Raw genomic sequence first — 17,193 nt, 5'->3', positions numbered from 1 at the left:
AGTGAAATAAGAAGTCTCTGTCGTTGCCACTCTCGGCCCGTAATGTAACGTTGGTGGAGCTGCACAAGATCTTTTGCAAGAACAATTCTCCCTTAATGCTGCTTTAATGAACTGATGTCTGAAGCACATCACACTAACCCAAATAATACAAGCATGAGCTTCTGTTTCTAAAGATTCTTAACGTTTATATTAAATTCCACATGAAATCAGTTTAGACACTTTAATGATGCAGTGTACCTTTATTCTTTATTAAAATGACAAGATACTAGGCAGCCAAATAAACTGTTTGTCAGTCTTCTCTATGCAAACCAGACAAACACCATTGTTAATCATTGGTCTGCTGCTGTTTGTTTGCTGTGGCTCCGCTGTAGTGATCAAGGACTATGGTCAGTGCTGCGTCAAGAAAAGCTTTGTGGACAGAACTTAGGCCTGTCATGTGTTGATTGACAGCACTCTGCAGCATGCCGACCTGTCTGTTAGTACTGGCACATCTTTTCATCTGAGTGAGGTGAAATTGCAGTTTCTCATTCTCTTCCTCCTGTTCTCTCTCAGCATCCTTCTGATCTTTGGTTACAGGTGGGTTGTAGCAACGTGCAGGGGGTTCAGCAATGTCATGGCAGCAGAGGAGGAAGAGACATTCCCTCGAGGAGCAAAGAGATGTGGCAGCACGGGGCACCTGAGAGAGAAGTGAGGGAGATACTTTCAACTGCTACTTTTAACTGAGTTACATTTTATTAACTCCTCTGTTGCCTTTTAGTGTTTAACTTTATTCTAAGATTTCCTACTTTACAAGTAAAGATTATAGCTTACAACACATTTAATTTCCTATGCCGATAGACACTGGATGCACTAAGATGTTTTTCAGCAGTATTGTTATTTGCTATATTAACTTTTAGGCAATAGAGGGTATGCATGTGTGTGACGTCACAGGTGGCGGGAGTCACTGCGGCCACGCCCACTGAGTGGCTGTGTTAGCTTTCAGTGTGAATGCTGGTAACACAAAAAACGGGAAAGCTTCCAGCGGACTAGAGCGCTGTCACTATGATCAGAGGATTGCTGGTTCGAATCCCGGTCATGCTGCAGCCAAAGCTCTGAGACAGCACAAATGGCCTTGCTCTCTACAGGATGGGTAGATGGCGCTCCTCCCCCACATCGCTTTGTTGTGGTGCTGGCTGTCACTGGCAGGCGTGTAGGGGCTAGGTATGCAGTGCTTCCCTCCAAGCGAAGGGAATTACATTCAAATAAATATAATATACAATCAAATGTATACCAAAACAACAGTAATAACTCCTAGGCTTCTAAGGGTTAAGGAAGCTATGGCCTAAAATGCAAATGAAGTGAGTGTGGAAGTGGCAAACACGTTTGCAGATGTAACTACTTCCCCTTGCCTGATGTACTTTATATAGTTTGGTAGAAGAAAAAAAACTCACTTTGACATTAAGTCTCACAAACACAGGACTGCCCTCCAAACAGCCGGGTAATCGGCCGCGTGATCCACAGCCACAGCCCTGCACCTGCTTATCTCCACATTCAGCTTCTAGCAGGACCAGCGAGTGGTTCAGTCCACACCACACGTCCACTGGGGCCAAGGACACCACCACCTGTTCAGAGGGTGGCAGATTCGTCGTTAACCCTTAATATACAGTCATTAAGACATGAAGTCACAGTTATGCACGAGATGGAGAACTGTATTGTGAGATACTGGCACTGCTATGATGTGCTTGTGGGCAGCAGGCCAAATATAAAAAATAATGGCAGTACTTTTATATTTTATAGTTTTCAATAAGTTGCAAGAATCTAAACTTAAGAAATGTTAGACATGTCCAGCATGATGAACAGAACTGAGGATTTATTGAGAAGGTGTGGACAATGAAGTTAAAAACAATAATAACATTTTTAATTAATAACTAATGTCTATAATCCCTAAACTTATTACAAATAATTTAGTTTTTCAAAAGCTATTAAATTAATCATTTTAAAATATCACATTACATCTAGCTTCAATCTACACTGTAAAGAGTATTACTAAATAAGGTAACAACAGTTTCCACTTATGAACAGTAGTGTAGATCAGCCATAACATTAGCACCACATGTCTAATACTGACTAGGCCCCCCTTGTTTCACCTCAACAGATCTGACAACTCGAGGCACAGACTCCACAGAACCTATGAAGGCTTCCTGTAGCGTCCGGCACAAAGACGTTAGCAGCAGATCCTTAAAATCCTGCAAGTTGTGCGTAGGGGCCTCCATGGCTCTCATCAATATGCCCATGACCCTGATGCCAGTTCACCAGTTGTCCTTTTTTGGACCACTTTTGGTAGGTACTGACCACTGCACACCAAAAATCCCCCACAAGACCTGTTTTTTGATGTTCTTTGATGATCTGACCCAGTTGTCTAGCAATCACAGTTTAGTTATTGTTAAAGTGTCAGAGTCAGATCCTTTTGCTTGCCCATTTTCCTGCTTTTAACACTGACTGGTCGTCTTGCTGCCTAATATATCCTACCCTTTGACAGATGCCACTGTAGATGAAGATAATCAATGTTTTTCACTTCACCTAATGTTACTAATGTTATGGCTGATCAAGGTATGCTATACTATAGTATTTTAATACTACAGTTTCATTATTGACTTTGTTTACTTTGAAATGAGTTCAATTACTTTGTTTACCAGTCTCCTACTGGTAGCTGTTGCAAGTTTTTAGTTGTGACTTGTTTGAATTGTGTTTTTTATAATTTTCTGTAACTACACTAAAAAAGTAATGTAAAGAATTTACTTGATGTGTAAATATGTACATAATTTTCACATATAAAATAAAATATCGCATTCTGCCCAAATTAGATTAGAAACTGACAAATAGAGCTCATCAAATAATATGTACTGTTACTTATGCAGCAAACAGAGTGAGAAACTACCACTACCAGAGTGGGCTCCCCACGATCAATCTTGTCTCCAGTTCCTAACTGGCCATAGCGGTTGCAGCCCTGCATAAAGATCCTTCCACAGGTATCCAGCAGGCAGATGTGGTTAAGGCCGATAGAGCATTTCACCACCTGCAAACAAACAAACAGGCACTTACTGTACTTGTACCTGTACATCCCTGAGTGTGATCTCATTCAGTGTGCTGTAATCCGATCTTAGGACCACTGACAAATCGTATGCTAAGAGGTTTATTAATAAGGCACCTTGTATGGCAGTGAGAGTGGGAGATAGATTTCAACATCACTGGGGGTGTAGCCTGAATAAGTCCCGAACAGCTGGCGGTACGCTCCTGCAGAATGCACTTCAGTGAAAACAGAGCCATCAGCTAAGAGACAAAACAGGAGAGACAGGATGGCTAGTGAGGAAAACAGAGAAAGTGTTTATATTACCTTAGTACATGAGATACATTGCTACTGGAAGTAATGTGACTCAAATGCGTCTCAAATGCACCTCCTGAAGTGATTTTGAATGGTTGGATTTGTATCTGGTTTAAATGAGTCCTGGGTGTGTATCACTTGCATGTTAGTGTGGTTTGGCCTGATCCAGATATAATCCTGATACTCAAGACGCATAAGGTGACCAGGTCTAAACGATAATGCTAGTTTCTGATAGCATCTACTGGGGGTGTCTAATTGCATGTTAGCACTAAGCTTATAACAGTGCATGTAAGCAAATTGGTCACCCACCAGCAATCAAAATGCGATTGAGGAATTTAACTGTATCTTCTGTCATATACGTCGGTGGTTAATCGAAAATGTAAGGTGTTCAGTTCAGCTACTGAACTTGATAGCGTATATGTGGATACAAAAAGGTTATTATGGTTTTATCTGTAGAAGGTTAAAGAACACGCCAGTTCTTCATGTAGAGTTTTACCAACATGCAAATATATGTGCTATTAGTGCTTGGAAAATTAAACAGTGCATTTTGATCAAATGATAAGAACTCACAGTTGTATTGCTTGCTGTGTTAGGGACTGCACAACCTTACCTGTAATATACACAATGCTGTTCAGACTGCTGTGGACCTGTTTGATTGGCAAGTCTGGCTGTTCATGGCAAATCCTCTTCAGACTCAGTTGTAAAGTGTAGGAGTGCGAGATATTGAACTGGGTCTCATTTACATGCAAGCTATACACCTTACCAGTGTCTGAAAAAAAGAAAACATCAATAAAGTAAACTGATTAATGGGGCTAAGAGGAAGCCAAATTAAATAGATCAGTTTAATCAAATGTTAAAGAGGAGTGAGAGTGACTTTGACACACATGCTCTAAAGAAATGAAGGTTCCACTAGGATTCTTAGAATTGGCATTCTTTCAGGAACCGTTTACATTTATTGCAGTTTCCTGAAAGAGTGGGTTTCTCCAGATACTCCAGATGATTTTTAGGTACCTTTGGAAGCACTATATGTTCTTGCAAATTGACAATATATATCCTCACTCTCACGCAAAAACTTGGTGCCAGGCAAAAGTAAAAACCTTCTTAACATTCAGTGGAAGTCAATGTAGTCAATTATGTATTTCTATTGACACAGTGTAAAGAACAACTGCCATACTAACAAAAAAAGTGACAAACAGCAAAAAGACAAAGAAGGTTTTTGCATTTATAAAAGATATACTAATCAACCAATGACTCTCTTTCATGTAGTTCCACTTCATTTGTGTGGTGAAAACAGAATGGATTTTACACCATGCACGCTGGAACTGACCTGACAGCAGCAGGAGAGAGCGATTGGCCTCTGGTCCACTCAGTCGGACCTGGGTGAAGCTGAGAGAGAAGTGGAAAGTCATCCTGAAGGCCCTTTGGTGGGTGTCCCACTGGAACACGTCCACAAAGTTACCCGTGGTATGTGGGATGGACCCTGGGTGCCCCACAGACACTGAGGGGTCGCCATTGACCTCATGGCTCATTAGCACATAGATATACTGGCGGAATCTGAGGTTAGCGCGGGGGTCCACAGCAAACTGGGGCACAGAGAGAAGAGAATCACATGATGGTGCACTAAACATGCATAATAGCATAGAACATACTTTTGGTTGATTTCAATGACTACAATAACTGTAATAACAGGATATTGTTTCAGGGATTTATATTATTATTATTGGAATTAGATCATTCTTAGGGGTCTTAAAATAGATTGTGCATTTATTACACTGCTAATGTTTTTGAAATGTATGTTATTGTAACCAGGTCCTCATTTAGTAGAGCTTCTTGGGGGGGTGGTGTGAATAAGAAGAAACAAGATGATGGAGGAAGCATGAAGCATCCATTTCTGTGGTAATGTGACACAACATTGTTTCTGCTATTGCACTGATGATGAATACAGGTTCCCAAATGGTTCTTAGCTTGAACATTGTGTTCTATGAAAATATAGGAAAACAAGGTTTATTAAACTTTAAAACTTTATGTGAGAATTGTCATTTTGTGCTCCTGGGTTCCCCTGTATGGTCAGGACATTTAATTTGCCACCCCACAAGAAGGACATGCTTTACACATGCATACACTTAGTACACTTACATCTTTGGCTTGATAGCACAGTACTGAATAGTTGTAGGGCCTCTGCCATGTCACACTTCCCCTGGGGGTAAAGAGGATAAAGATGGTGCCCTTGTAGTCCCATAGAAGGGTATGGTCAAGTATGGGCACCACCCTACGGAAGCCCTGTGCCATCGGAGTGTTGAATGGCCGGACCACTGTCAGCTGCTGACTCCTGGCATGGTGCTGAGAGGATCCAACATTGCCCAAGCCACTATTTAAACGCTGCAGGACAAGGCCCTGGCTCACTACATACAGAAGAGATGAGGCCATTTAGATGATTTTTAAACCCAAGTATTATTGTAGATTCTCTGTAAAGCATTAAAGCCAACTCTTCCTGTCCAGACTCACGCTTCAGGATGGCGAGCCTTTTCCAGTTGGTTTCATCATTGTTGCTAGGAGTGGGACTAACCAAATTCCTCAAACACAGTCTCTTCCACACCCTCTGGCTAAGGCTTAGCTCATGAAAATAACGGCAAGTGGATCCAAAGGCAATCACATCAAATGCTGAGAGATTCAACAGGATGTGCTCAACCTGGGGATGAGAATGTTGGATTATGGGTAATGTAGGTTCATGTTGGACCAAGGGCCCTAAAAATAATGGTTCATCGAAAAATCCCAATTTCACCTTTATCTAAATGTAACCAGTTGGGCAAGACATGTCTCTAAAGCAACACATTAAGGGGGTGAAAGGTAACTGCTCTAGACTGCTCTAGTCTTGGTCAGTCAAAAGCTTTTGGGGTATTTACATTTTCAATAAACCATTCCTTTAAATCCAAAGCAAAGCTATAATTTTAGTGTGCAGTGCTTCCATAGACATTTCCAGATGCATCTTACCACTTCAGGTGGCAGTGACTGCATTGAGAGTGCTGCATTGTCTTTTAGCTCAGGTGGGGTCACAGTTCTCCTCTTTTTATGCTGTTATTTAAAGACAAGAGAATAATTCACTGTAGAAAACTCACATCATCAATCATTTATGTGTTTTGTTGAGTGTATTTCTGTTACTTACATTAGGTGGTGCTGTAGATCTGTCACTTGTCCTGTGCCGCAAGTTCATATACAAAACTTTTTTCTTTCTACCGCTCATTGTTTCTTTTGTTTTATGCCTCAATTCACCAGTTTGTAGAGAGCTCAAAAATTACATGCTACTCCATGTAGGAGCATCTGATCACTGAGCACGTAAAGTTCTAAACTCCCATGATGACCATGATGACCATGGAAACGGAATTCCATTTATTACATCTTCATTATGATCTCACAAGGCAGATTTGACCAAATTCTTCATCATGTGAAGAGTGTAAATCTCAGACGGCAACATTTTATGATATAGTTTGTGGTGCCTGGAAGTTTAGGAGTTGCTTAATTGTCCTTTTGAAATGTTAGCTCTCAGAAAAACATTGTTTTTTTTTTGTTTTTTTTTTTTTAAATACATTTTTATCACCTGGCTAAAGTACTTTTAGCTGATTGTAAATAAATCAAAAACCTGAATACATGTTTCTTTATTTACATTTACCACCCTGTTATTAGTCAAGTCAATTCAACTTTATTGTAATTCCACTAATGCAGGGTTGTACAGTACAATAAACCCTGTTAGGCTAAGTGTCCTATGCAGAATAGGTGAGGATAGAGTAAAGACAAGACATGAGACAGGGTGCATAGACAATAAGTGCAAAGACAATAAATACAAATATGTGTATGTACTGTACATGTGCAAATGTGTTCATGAACGCAAGATGAATACGGTGCATGAATAGTTACTATACTAACAGTAAAATTGTATAAATATGTAGTCCAGCAATGTGTTGTGTGTGTGTGTGTGTGATATTGAATCATGCACTGTTGCTAGTACATACTGTTGTTTTAAGATATACCCAAATATGGTTTTAGCAAATGCAAGCCATCTGGAACCAATGTGTTCTTCAGTGTATGTGACTGCATAAAAGGTTGATTTCCTGGCCCCAATATGTAAACTTTGTAATGCATCATGATGCAGTGAACCTTATTTTAAACAAACTGAAGAAATTCAGGATTGTCTGTGTACATTAGTGTGGCAAAAAAACCACAGACCTTGTTCTATCACTGTATGTTTAAACATTTGTAGACACCTCCTTGAGTCAAGGGTATACCTATGGAGTGTGCTGTCCCTTTACTACAGTAACAGACTATAAGGCCTTACAGTAGGTGTTGGAATATTTTAGTGTGTATATTTGGTTGCATTCAGCCTCAAGTTTCCATTAGTATAGGCAAGTACTGATTATCTGTGTCCATGGGGTGTTTTGGAGATGTTGTTGGGTGAGGCATGGTGCAGGGGGGCATGTGAATTGGGTGTCTGGGGTGGTCATGGGTGTTTAGTTTGAGATCGCAAACAGTACTCTAACTCCTCTTTAAGGTTTTGGATGGAGCTCCATCACTCTAGGGGGGGGGTGTGTGGTGGGGTGCTCCATACCCCCTAGCAAAATGTCTGGCATTGAGGATGGTGACTTTAGGCTCATGTACAGCTACTCCAAAGCATCCCACTTCAATGGCAATGCTTTTCATGGAGGTTTTACAAGCGGTGTGAATGCCAGTGTCACCTGGGTGCACCTTAAGGTGGCTGACTTCAATAATAAATAATAAATAAATGATGTCTGGATACTTTTGGACATACAGTGTACATTACAGAGTTACACTATATTCTATGTAGTTTTTCTACCAATGAAAAAGCCAAAAGACCTTCCACCTGTCACTATTTAAGCTTTCAAATGGTTCTTTAAGTGATCATGGTTCTATATAGAATGATTGGCTTTACTAAAAAGCCAGTGAAGAACCTTTTATAAGAGTGTACAACACAAATGTGCTGTACTACACTGAGGCACTCGTGTCCTGTAGATTCTGTTTACTACTTTAAAGTGTCGTCTCTCTTTCTGCCTTTCAGCTCTCCATCCATTATGCATCACACTCTGTGATGTTGTTCCAGGCCACTTTCTAGTTCCCTTCCATCCATCTATCCCACTCCTGTCTCAGTAAACAAAGGGAGCAAGTTCATTTTGTGGCACTTCTCCCCATGAATATTCATAACTGACCTACATAACCAACCAATGACGTAACGTCACCGAAAGTGGCAAAGAGCTAATGAATGACTGCCGGCTATCTTTTCATTAAGGCCTCGGCAAACTGGCAGTCAGCTGCACATTCATGCCTTTTCCGTTCTCCTTCCTCTCTTTCTCTTCCTTGAAGATTACACAACGTTGATATAAACGGAGGCCGAGATGACATCACACTTTCTCACGCTCTTTTCCTCCCTCTTTCTCTTCCTCTGTGCTCCCTCGATCCCACCGTTCCTCTTTCCATTTTCCCTAAGGAATAGTGGATCTGCCGATGATTTACTGACCCTGACAAACGTACATCCTCTAATTACTCATTAGTTAGAAGCTATGAGCTAACTGTGCAGGTTGCAAGTAACAAAAGGCCTGTGATAAGTGTATAAGTGTATGGCTCAGCCAGTATACGTTGATGCGAATCCCAATTATAGCTGACAGCCTGCACTCCAACCTCATGGTCATTGCTTCTTTAAATGTTTATTGTGCCAGAGTTAAAACAGCTGAACTGTGTCATTGCACCTTTACTTATGGACAGCACTGTGGATACAGGCCAATATGGCAACGGACAAAACAATACTTTAAAAAGACAACAAATGGACAAGGTATTACTTGTTCCACACATCTCCCCCTGAACACACACTGAGGACACTGTGCCTCTGGGCAAACTGTAGGCTATGGATAGGCAAACGCTACGCACCCGCTAATTAAGAGATCAGCCTAAATGTTATGGCTATGTGCAAAAACACTGGTTATGCAGTGGACACAGTAAACACAGGGACTATGCACTCTGCAGAAATAATGATTTTGTGTTAACAGCATCGACGTCCTGCACTTGCATACACAGCAAAACACATGGAGTCCTAATGCCAAAGGTCAAAGAGCTAACACTGCTGTGTGTGAAGAGTCTTTATGAAAAGCAATGCTACTGAATGGGTTTAGGAAAAGCCATTTAAACAGTAGCATAGCGGCCTTAGCCTATAGTAGGTACCTGCTACTGACTTTGACTATTTATCTCTCACCAAATCAGAAACTATACATTTCTGTGTAGTTCATTTTTATGTTCAGGGTCATTGGGGGAAAATGGCTCCTAGACAGACACAATTACAATTACTATTGTGTGTGTGTGTGTGTTTAGGAACAGTATAAGTCTGTATGTGTTGAATATGTTTACTTTGATGTTGTGCTTGTTTTATACGCTAAATGGACAAATGTATTGGGACACCTGCTCATTCACTGTTTCTTCTGAAATCAAGGGTCCTAAGAAAGAGTTTATCCAGCTTTTGTTGGAGTAGCTGTCTCTACTGTCCAGTGAAACTAGATTTTAGAGCATTGCAGTGAGGACTTGATTGCATTCAGTTTTAGTGAGGTCAGCTACATGGCTTTATACCCCTCTAGCCCATACCTGGTGTTAGGCATGGTGCCGATAGGTTCATATTAATCTGCACCAGAGAGTCCAATTCTATTGCCAATACTTCTGTACAGAGACTAGACAAGCTGTGAATCTGCACTTCTCTGTTAGCAATGGGTGCAACTTAATGAGTGGGGTGTCCACAAACATTTGATCCTTGCTTCATGTTTTATTGTTATTTTTACATTTACTTCAACTAAAACATTACTTAGTATCCACTTGGTATTTTAAAGTGTTAAATAAAAAAAGAAAGTAAGGTAAGGTGAAGTTATAAACAACTTATTTTCTTATTAACTTTTTTTTTTTTATTGAACGTCTTTTTTAACACATTTCGTTCGTTGTCCATTTGAACTGACCCAAGCTGCGTCCAAAACTGCACTAAATATCATGTAAAAATAGCACACGAACATTTACAGTGCCTTTATGAAAGCGTGTTGTCGGTGCGGTGTCTTCCGCTGCTGCGGGCCTGTCAATCTAGCCTTTAACCCGTGACCCCGCCCTCTGTCCACTATGGACACGCCCACTGTTCGCAGTGGCCCCGCCCCCGCCCATCCCTCAGCCCTCTCGGCTGTACCGCCAGATTGACAGTTAACTCCGGGCGGACGGCTCCTCGGCTAACTTTACCAAATCCCACACGCTGGATTTAACACTGATTCCGGATTACACACACCACCTTCCTCATGAGTGCTCATCGCTGCTGAAGTAACGCAGGCGGAAATGAAAGTTTAAGAGCGGCTTTTTTTTTATCTGTAAAAAGAAGAAAACCCGGGGATTATTTGTGTTTCATGGCTGCTGGGGATGGGTCCCAGCTGCCGGCGACAATAGCGGCCAGCAGGAGCGTGGAGAAGTCCCTGGAGGAGGCAGCGGCGAGCGGAGCTCTAGTCCTATCCAACCGAAAACTGAAGGAATTCCCCCGGACAGCTAAAAACTATGATTTGTCCGACATTACACACGCAGGTAAGCTCGACTTTTCAGTGTCCGGAGGTAGCGACGACAGAGAGACAGCGACAGTAGCTAATTCACTTCCTTTGTGTGCTAGTTCTCACCTGCTCTCGGTTAAAGCAGAGAAAGGCACCAGGCAGTGCTGAAGCTGGAGGAAGCCGAAGCGCGTGCTTGCTCGGCGGCTGCTGCTGCTGCTGCTGCTGCTGCTGCTCGCTGGTGAACTTTAATGGTGTTCAGCGTCCAGCACCGTGATCCTAACAGCTGTAGTCTCACTTGCGCCTCACTTTTCAACGCCTTAAACCGTGTAGGCTTCACTTTACCGGGGCTCTCTTTCCCCTTTCTGTCTTTCTGCTTCGCTCAGTACCTTCAAAACATCTGCGCCCACTTCCCTTCCTGTTGTTGTGAAGTGGAGTGAAGTGAAGTGGAGACCAAGATATGTGAAGTGTTTCGAGATATGGCCGTCTTTCTGCCTCTCACACTGCTGTTTAACCCGAGCTCTAAGGAGCATAGGCACCAGACTGCTGCGAGAATCACCAGACGTAGCGAGCGAGCGAGCTAGGTAATGGCTGGAGGTGGTGACTCCTACCAAGAGATGACTGCTTCATGGCTGAGCTGGTCGAAATGCAGCTTTGTCACACAGCGTGATGCTCTCCGTGCACAGCCATCTGCTCCTCATGGTGTAGGCCTGAGCTCAAAGAGGAAGTGCCCTCACACACATGAAGGTGTCTTCAGATCCTCAATGCTTCAGGACATTTAGACTGACTTGCTGAATTGCATCTCCTAGGTCTTGGTTGTCTTTCTATCATCGTGCTTTTTGTTCTGTCCTCTTTTTGTGCTTCCTCTTAATGGCTTTGCAGAGGCTCTAAATAATGCAGCTGATGTAAAAGCCCACTTTCTTACACACACACACACACACCTTTTTGGACTACAGTGTGACTCAGCATCCCTCGGAGTATGTGATGTCCCATCTGCCCGTTTTGTGCTATAGGCTACTGTTTCCAGACAGTGACTGGATGGAGGGAGTCTGATGGGCAAGATTGTGCTTGTCAGGTGCTGTCTCAGATAGAGCCTATCGTAAATGTTAAGATGTGGGTAATCTTTCAGAGTATCTGTGGCAACCGCCTAAACATTGCTTCAGAGATTACCATGTTGCTGTGGCAACGCTGCCCACCATGTGAAAGTCCCTTCCTTATTTTTTTATTGCAACCAAACAAGCAGTGATGGAAGACTTGTACAACTAATCAGGCATCAGATTTCCCAAACCGTTGCAGCTAGATTGACTCATCTGACCGAGCTGGTGGTAGTAGTACCCTCCCCTCTCTGTGAGGCCTTATTCAGTAATGGGACTGGAAGTAAACTTGTAGGATTCCTCGAACTGGGCTTAATTGCCAGGTTTCTTCTTAGCTTTATGAAAGTGGTAGTTAGACAGGTGAAGCAGCGCTGTTGAGGGCCAGTCCCATGAAAACGTTTGATGGAGTTGGAAGTTGTTTTTAAAGATTGGCCAAGTTTCAGAATCTGTCTGTCTGTCTGTCTGTCTATCTAACTAACTATCTATCTATCTGTATATCTATCTGTCTATCTGCCTATATATATATATATATATATATATATATATATATATATATATATATATATATATATATATATATATATATATATATACACACACACACACCAGACAATTGAGCTGTATAGCCCTTTCAAAGCAGTTTATGTATCAGCATGAATTGATTTCTAAATGAGTGTCAATGTAAGTCAGCCAATCAGAACTGTGCTTATTTACATATATCAGTCTTGAAATGCAAAATTAAAACAGTCATTAATGAGGAATAGCTCAGTCAAAAAGTAACACTGTAACTAACAGTGAAAGAAAGTGAATTGCCATCAACAGCCGCAGTCCGAGGGAGCACAATTGGCCTTGCTCTCACAGGGGTGGGTTGATGGTACTTCCTCCTCACATCACTCCTACTGTGATGTTGGTCAGCACAGGCGTCTGTTAGACTGTTGTGTCGGAGCTGGAGAGCATGCCGGCTACCTAGCGATGCTGCATCAGCACAACAGTTCGAAAAGAGGCGGTGGCTGACTTGACATGATGAAGACGTGAACATCCTAGTGTTTGGGGGCGTTACTAGTGATCGTGGGAGTTCACATGATTGGGTAATTGGCCTTCCAGATCAGGTTATAATATGAGGTACAATTACAAAAAAATGAAAAAGTGAATACCCACCAGTCGATATTCAGTCAGTGGGTCGTACTAATTGGGCTTCCCTGAGACTGTCACCACCGCATAGCTCAGTCCATCCAGCGCTTTCAGTACAATAAGCCCACGCCTGATGCTGCATTAGGCACCTCTGTTGCCTGAAGCTTGCAGTAAAACTAGTGAAAGTGTCAGTTTAAACGCTAGGCATTATGGTTACACAAATTAGCGTGATGACAAATGATAGCCTTGAGAAGGTCGGCCGAAGCCTCTGTGCCCACGTGTGTTGCAGCATATGGGTGCGAGGACAGCGGGGCCCACTCTTTGTTCTTTCACGGATCTCCTATCACGCATGTACACTGACACTCACATGTGCTCACACACGCAGACACACACACAGACACACTCCCCTCCACTTCTCTCTCTCTTTACTCTCTTGAAGATTGCTCTGCAATATGAACTAACTTCCCCCCAGGAAGGTCAGAGGTTCAGTTTTGTGTGTGTGAGCATGAGTGTGCTGGGCTGGAGAACAAAGCTTGGTTTCATAAGATTGGACCCCCTAAGCACGCCTCCCTGTCAAAGCCCAAAACCTGGCCGCTACTGGACGTTCATAATAAAGCCACTGTTGACTTGCGCTCGCAGCAACAATAAATGCTAGGCTGTTTCTTAGAGAAGCTGGGTATAGCCAGGTATGAGGCGAGGGGGGGGGGGGACTCAAAACAAATAGAGGAAGGAGGAATGAGAGAGCTAGACTGAAACTGGATGAAAATAGGCCATTCATTTAGAATAGGCAGTAATGGTTACAGGGATACTCCTGTGTTTTACGGTACAGTCAATTACCACAGGCAATGATTTACATGGGTGTAGTAGAAGAACAGAAAGCTGGTTGACTCAGAGCACAGTTACAATAGAATCCAGTGGGCAGTTGCTTAAGTTTCAGCTTCTGCCCATTGACTTCTATTATAAGTGTGTTTTGAGTCACTTGGATTTTCACTTTTTTTATAGCTTAGAGAGGCGTGTTAAATTATTGTTCTTGGTAACGATCCGTTTGCTGCTGATTCAGCAGATGGAGGTTTGAATAAAAAAAAAAACACACCTTTCCTTTAGAGAGCAAGAGAGAAGGTGGCTAGACAAATAAATCAATAATAAATGTTATGGTAGAAGAAATTAGACAAGCCAGGGAATAGATAAAGATAAAAACAGAGGTAGATACTGGAATTGTGTGTGTGTGTGTGTGTGTGTGTGTGTGTGTGTGTGTGTGTGTGTGTGTGTGTGTGTGTGTCCGTGTGCATGTGCACACATTGGTCAATAAATATTTGTGTCCGTCTGGCTCCCATACACTTGTGACCACGCCTGGGGCATGAGCATGTAGCCCACAACAGAGTCCCTCATTCAGGGGAAGCATTTGATAACAAGGGAGAGAGAGAATGTGAAAGAGGCTGAGAGACACACACTCCATACCACAACTAAGCTCAGCAGCAGCTGATGGAGAGAGAGAGAGAGAGAGAGAGAGAGGGGGCGGGGAGAAGGATTGAGGGGCTGGGAAGGGTGGGAGAGGGTTTTTTTTAATGAAATGGGCTCATGGGTTGTTACCATTGTTATGTTCCCTCTGCATCCCCCCCGGACTAGAATCCGTTCCACACGACCCCCTTCTGCATTGTCTGAGTGTTGCTTTTAATCTATCCCTCCCTGGTTTCTCCTCTATTACTCAGTGTTTACAGCAGTCAGTGTTCAGTTCTTAACATCCTTCTTTTGTATTTATTTATTTTTCACTTTTTCACTTCAAATGGCTCATGTTTTACCAATGTGGGCTGATGGCTTTTGGGGAGGGGGTACATTAAACACAATATAATCTGCACCACATCAATTTTGCCATGTATTTGAATCAAACAGAACGTGGTAATGGGTAGATATTAGACATCCACCCAGTATTTACAGTAGTTGTGATATTGGGATGTATTATTTATTGTCTAAATGTTGCCAAAATGCTAAAAAGATATGTCATGGCATCAGTATCAAAATCATAGATATGGACATGTAACATCCCTAACGTCAGTGTCAGTAGTATTGATGTGGTTTCATTTGGCCAAGTGTGCTCCCTTCCAGTAAACCCTGTTGTAAAAGTTGGTTTAAATTGCTCTTTTCTACTTTTTATAGCCTTTTAACTTGAACACGTGGCATAAATGCTATGCTGCCTCTCTCATGGAAGCATTAAACGAAGACCTAAAGCTCTCAATTCACATCATCCTTTGAAATGTCAAACTACTTCCCCATTAATCTGAAAGGTTTCTAAACAAAAAGGCTCCGGCCCTCACCGTGGAGCGGAGATGGTAAGTGCCACCCACTCCTCTAGGCTTCCTGACGCCAGCTAGCGTTAATGAGAGAAATAACGTTGTCAGTAAGGTGGAGCTTGTTCAGTCTTCTAAAGATCAGGGCACATACGCTTTAGACATGCAGCTCTAGAAGCGACAACTGTCTCCCTGCCATTTTGTCTACATTTTGATGAGCCATCCTGGGTACAGGACTTTCGAAACGCCACTTTAGAACCACTGACCACAACTGTTGTACAGTTTCACTTACGCACACGAGCAGTCAGCCTACTTTTCATGGTTCCTTGTGCTTTAATATATATATTATATATATATTATTATTATATTATATTTTTCCCAGTCCTAACATAAGTATGTCTTAGTGTGCAGAATTGTACTAATATAATGCGATTTCTCATTTTTTTAGTTAAGACTTGGCAAACAACTTTTGTAAAGAAATGTACCTCAAATGCAGTTGATCATGTCAAGTCAAGTCAGATTTATTAGTATAGTGCTTTTTACAACTGTTGTCGTCACAAAGCAGCTTTACATAATTAGTAATTAATAAAAGACAAAGAAGAAAGAAGAAATAATGTAAGACATGATGGATCAAAGACCCCTCAGTGAGCAAGCCGACGGCAACAGTAGCAAGGAAAAACTCCCTCAGAGCTGGAGGAAGAAACCTTGGGAGGACCCATCCTCCTCTGGTCAGAACTATTTAAACATTAATGACAAAAATTACCAAACCAGATACAACAGATAGTTAATAGTGGTGATATTAATAGTGGCAGATAGTTACGAGTCCAGGTGGCAATGTTGGTTGTAGATCTACATGGCTGCAGTAGATTACATCTCGTTAATCAGATACTGAACCTACCTTGATTATCTTAATTTGGTCAGTGGGAAGAATATTGTACATTCTTGATTATTTCTTGAATGATGAAAGTTGAGATGAAAGACAATTGTTTTCTCAATGGTAATAGAATACAGTGGCACTCCTGGTTTAAAAAAAAAAAAACTAACAAAAAAATAATCTGGATGACTGTAGAGTGCTGCAGCAACACCTGCTCAAATATAACCTTGATGTCATCAGAAGACAACTTTTATTGCATCCCATGTCATTAAAAGAACACCTCTCCAACTGTTAAGCGTGAGGGTGGATCAATCAACTTTGAAGTTGCGTTGCAGCCAGTAGCGCAGGGGATATACACTATATGTCCAACTGTTTGTGGACACCCCTTCTAATGAATGCATTTCACCCATTGCTGATACACACCCACACACAGCTTGTCCAGTCCCTGTAGAGAAGTGTTGCCAATAGAATAGAACATGAACCTACTGGCACCATGCCTAATGCCAAGCGTGGGCTAGAGGGATAAAAAAAACTCCCCACCAAAGCTGTGGAGCAGTGGAACTGTGTTCTTTGGAATGATGCTGTTCCATACAATACTTTTGGGATGAGTTAAGGAGTTGGGAATGTTATGGGGTGCTGATCATCCAACATTGACCTCACTAATGCTCTTTTCTGCTAAAAGCAATTAGATCCTCACAGCAGTGCTTCAAAGGCTAGTTGAAAGCCTTCCCTGGACAGTAGATCAAAGGCTAGTAGAAAGCCTTCCCTGGACAGTAGAGACAGTTAATCCAACAAAAGTAAAGATAAACTTTTTTTTTCATACCTGTGATTTTAGAAGAAACCGTGAATGAACTGGTGTCTCAATACTTTTGTCCATATAGTTTGTATC

At 41.9% G+C, this 17,193-nt stretch overlaps 2 protein-coding genes across 3 annotated transcripts in view; one reads left to right on the top strand and one right to left on the bottom strand.

The window, feature by feature from the left end:
• Window positions 1-244: 244 nt before the first annotated feature.
• On the bottom strand, window positions 245-11,128 carry LOC140562164 (F-box only protein 24-like). The gene is made up of 10 exons (XM_072687596.1): window positions 6,525-11,128; window positions 6,353-6,433; window positions 5,867-6,050; window positions 5,498-5,763; window positions 4,689-4,944; window positions 3,972-4,130; window positions 3,188-3,309; window positions 2,924-3,055; window positions 1,431-1,601; window positions 245-676 (listed from the first exon to the last, which is right to left on the bottom strand). Exons 1-10 carry the CDS (start codon window positions 6,600-6,602, stop codon window positions 326-328), a joined length of 1,800 nt encoding a protein of 599 aa, XP_072543697.1. The 5' UTR covers window positions 6,603-11,128; the 3' UTR covers window positions 245-325.
• The window catches only part of lrch4 (leucine-rich repeats and calponin homology (CH) domain containing 4), a 42,381-nt gene continuing 35,758 nt past the window's right edge, over window positions 10,571-17,193 (top strand). The window contains exon 1 of one of the 2 annotated variants that reach the window (XM_072687594.1): window positions 10,571-10,960. In XM_072687594.1, coding sequence (XP_072543695.1) covers window positions 10,789-10,960 — 172 coding nt within the window. In that variant the 5' untranslated portion in view covers window positions 10,571-10,788. The remainder of the gene's footprint in view (window positions 10,961-17,193) is intronic. The other variant, XM_072687595.1, reaches the window with a different exon arrangement.

Source organism: Salminus brasiliensis, chromosome 9 (genome assembly GCF_030463535.1).
Source record: "Salminus brasiliensis chromosome 9, fSalBra1.hap2, whole genome shotgun sequence".
Classification (NCBI taxonomy): Eukaryota; Metazoa; Chordata; class Actinopteri; order Characiformes; family Bryconidae; genus Salminus; species Salminus brasiliensis.
This window is presented reverse-complemented; position numbering and strand designations above follow the sequence as displayed.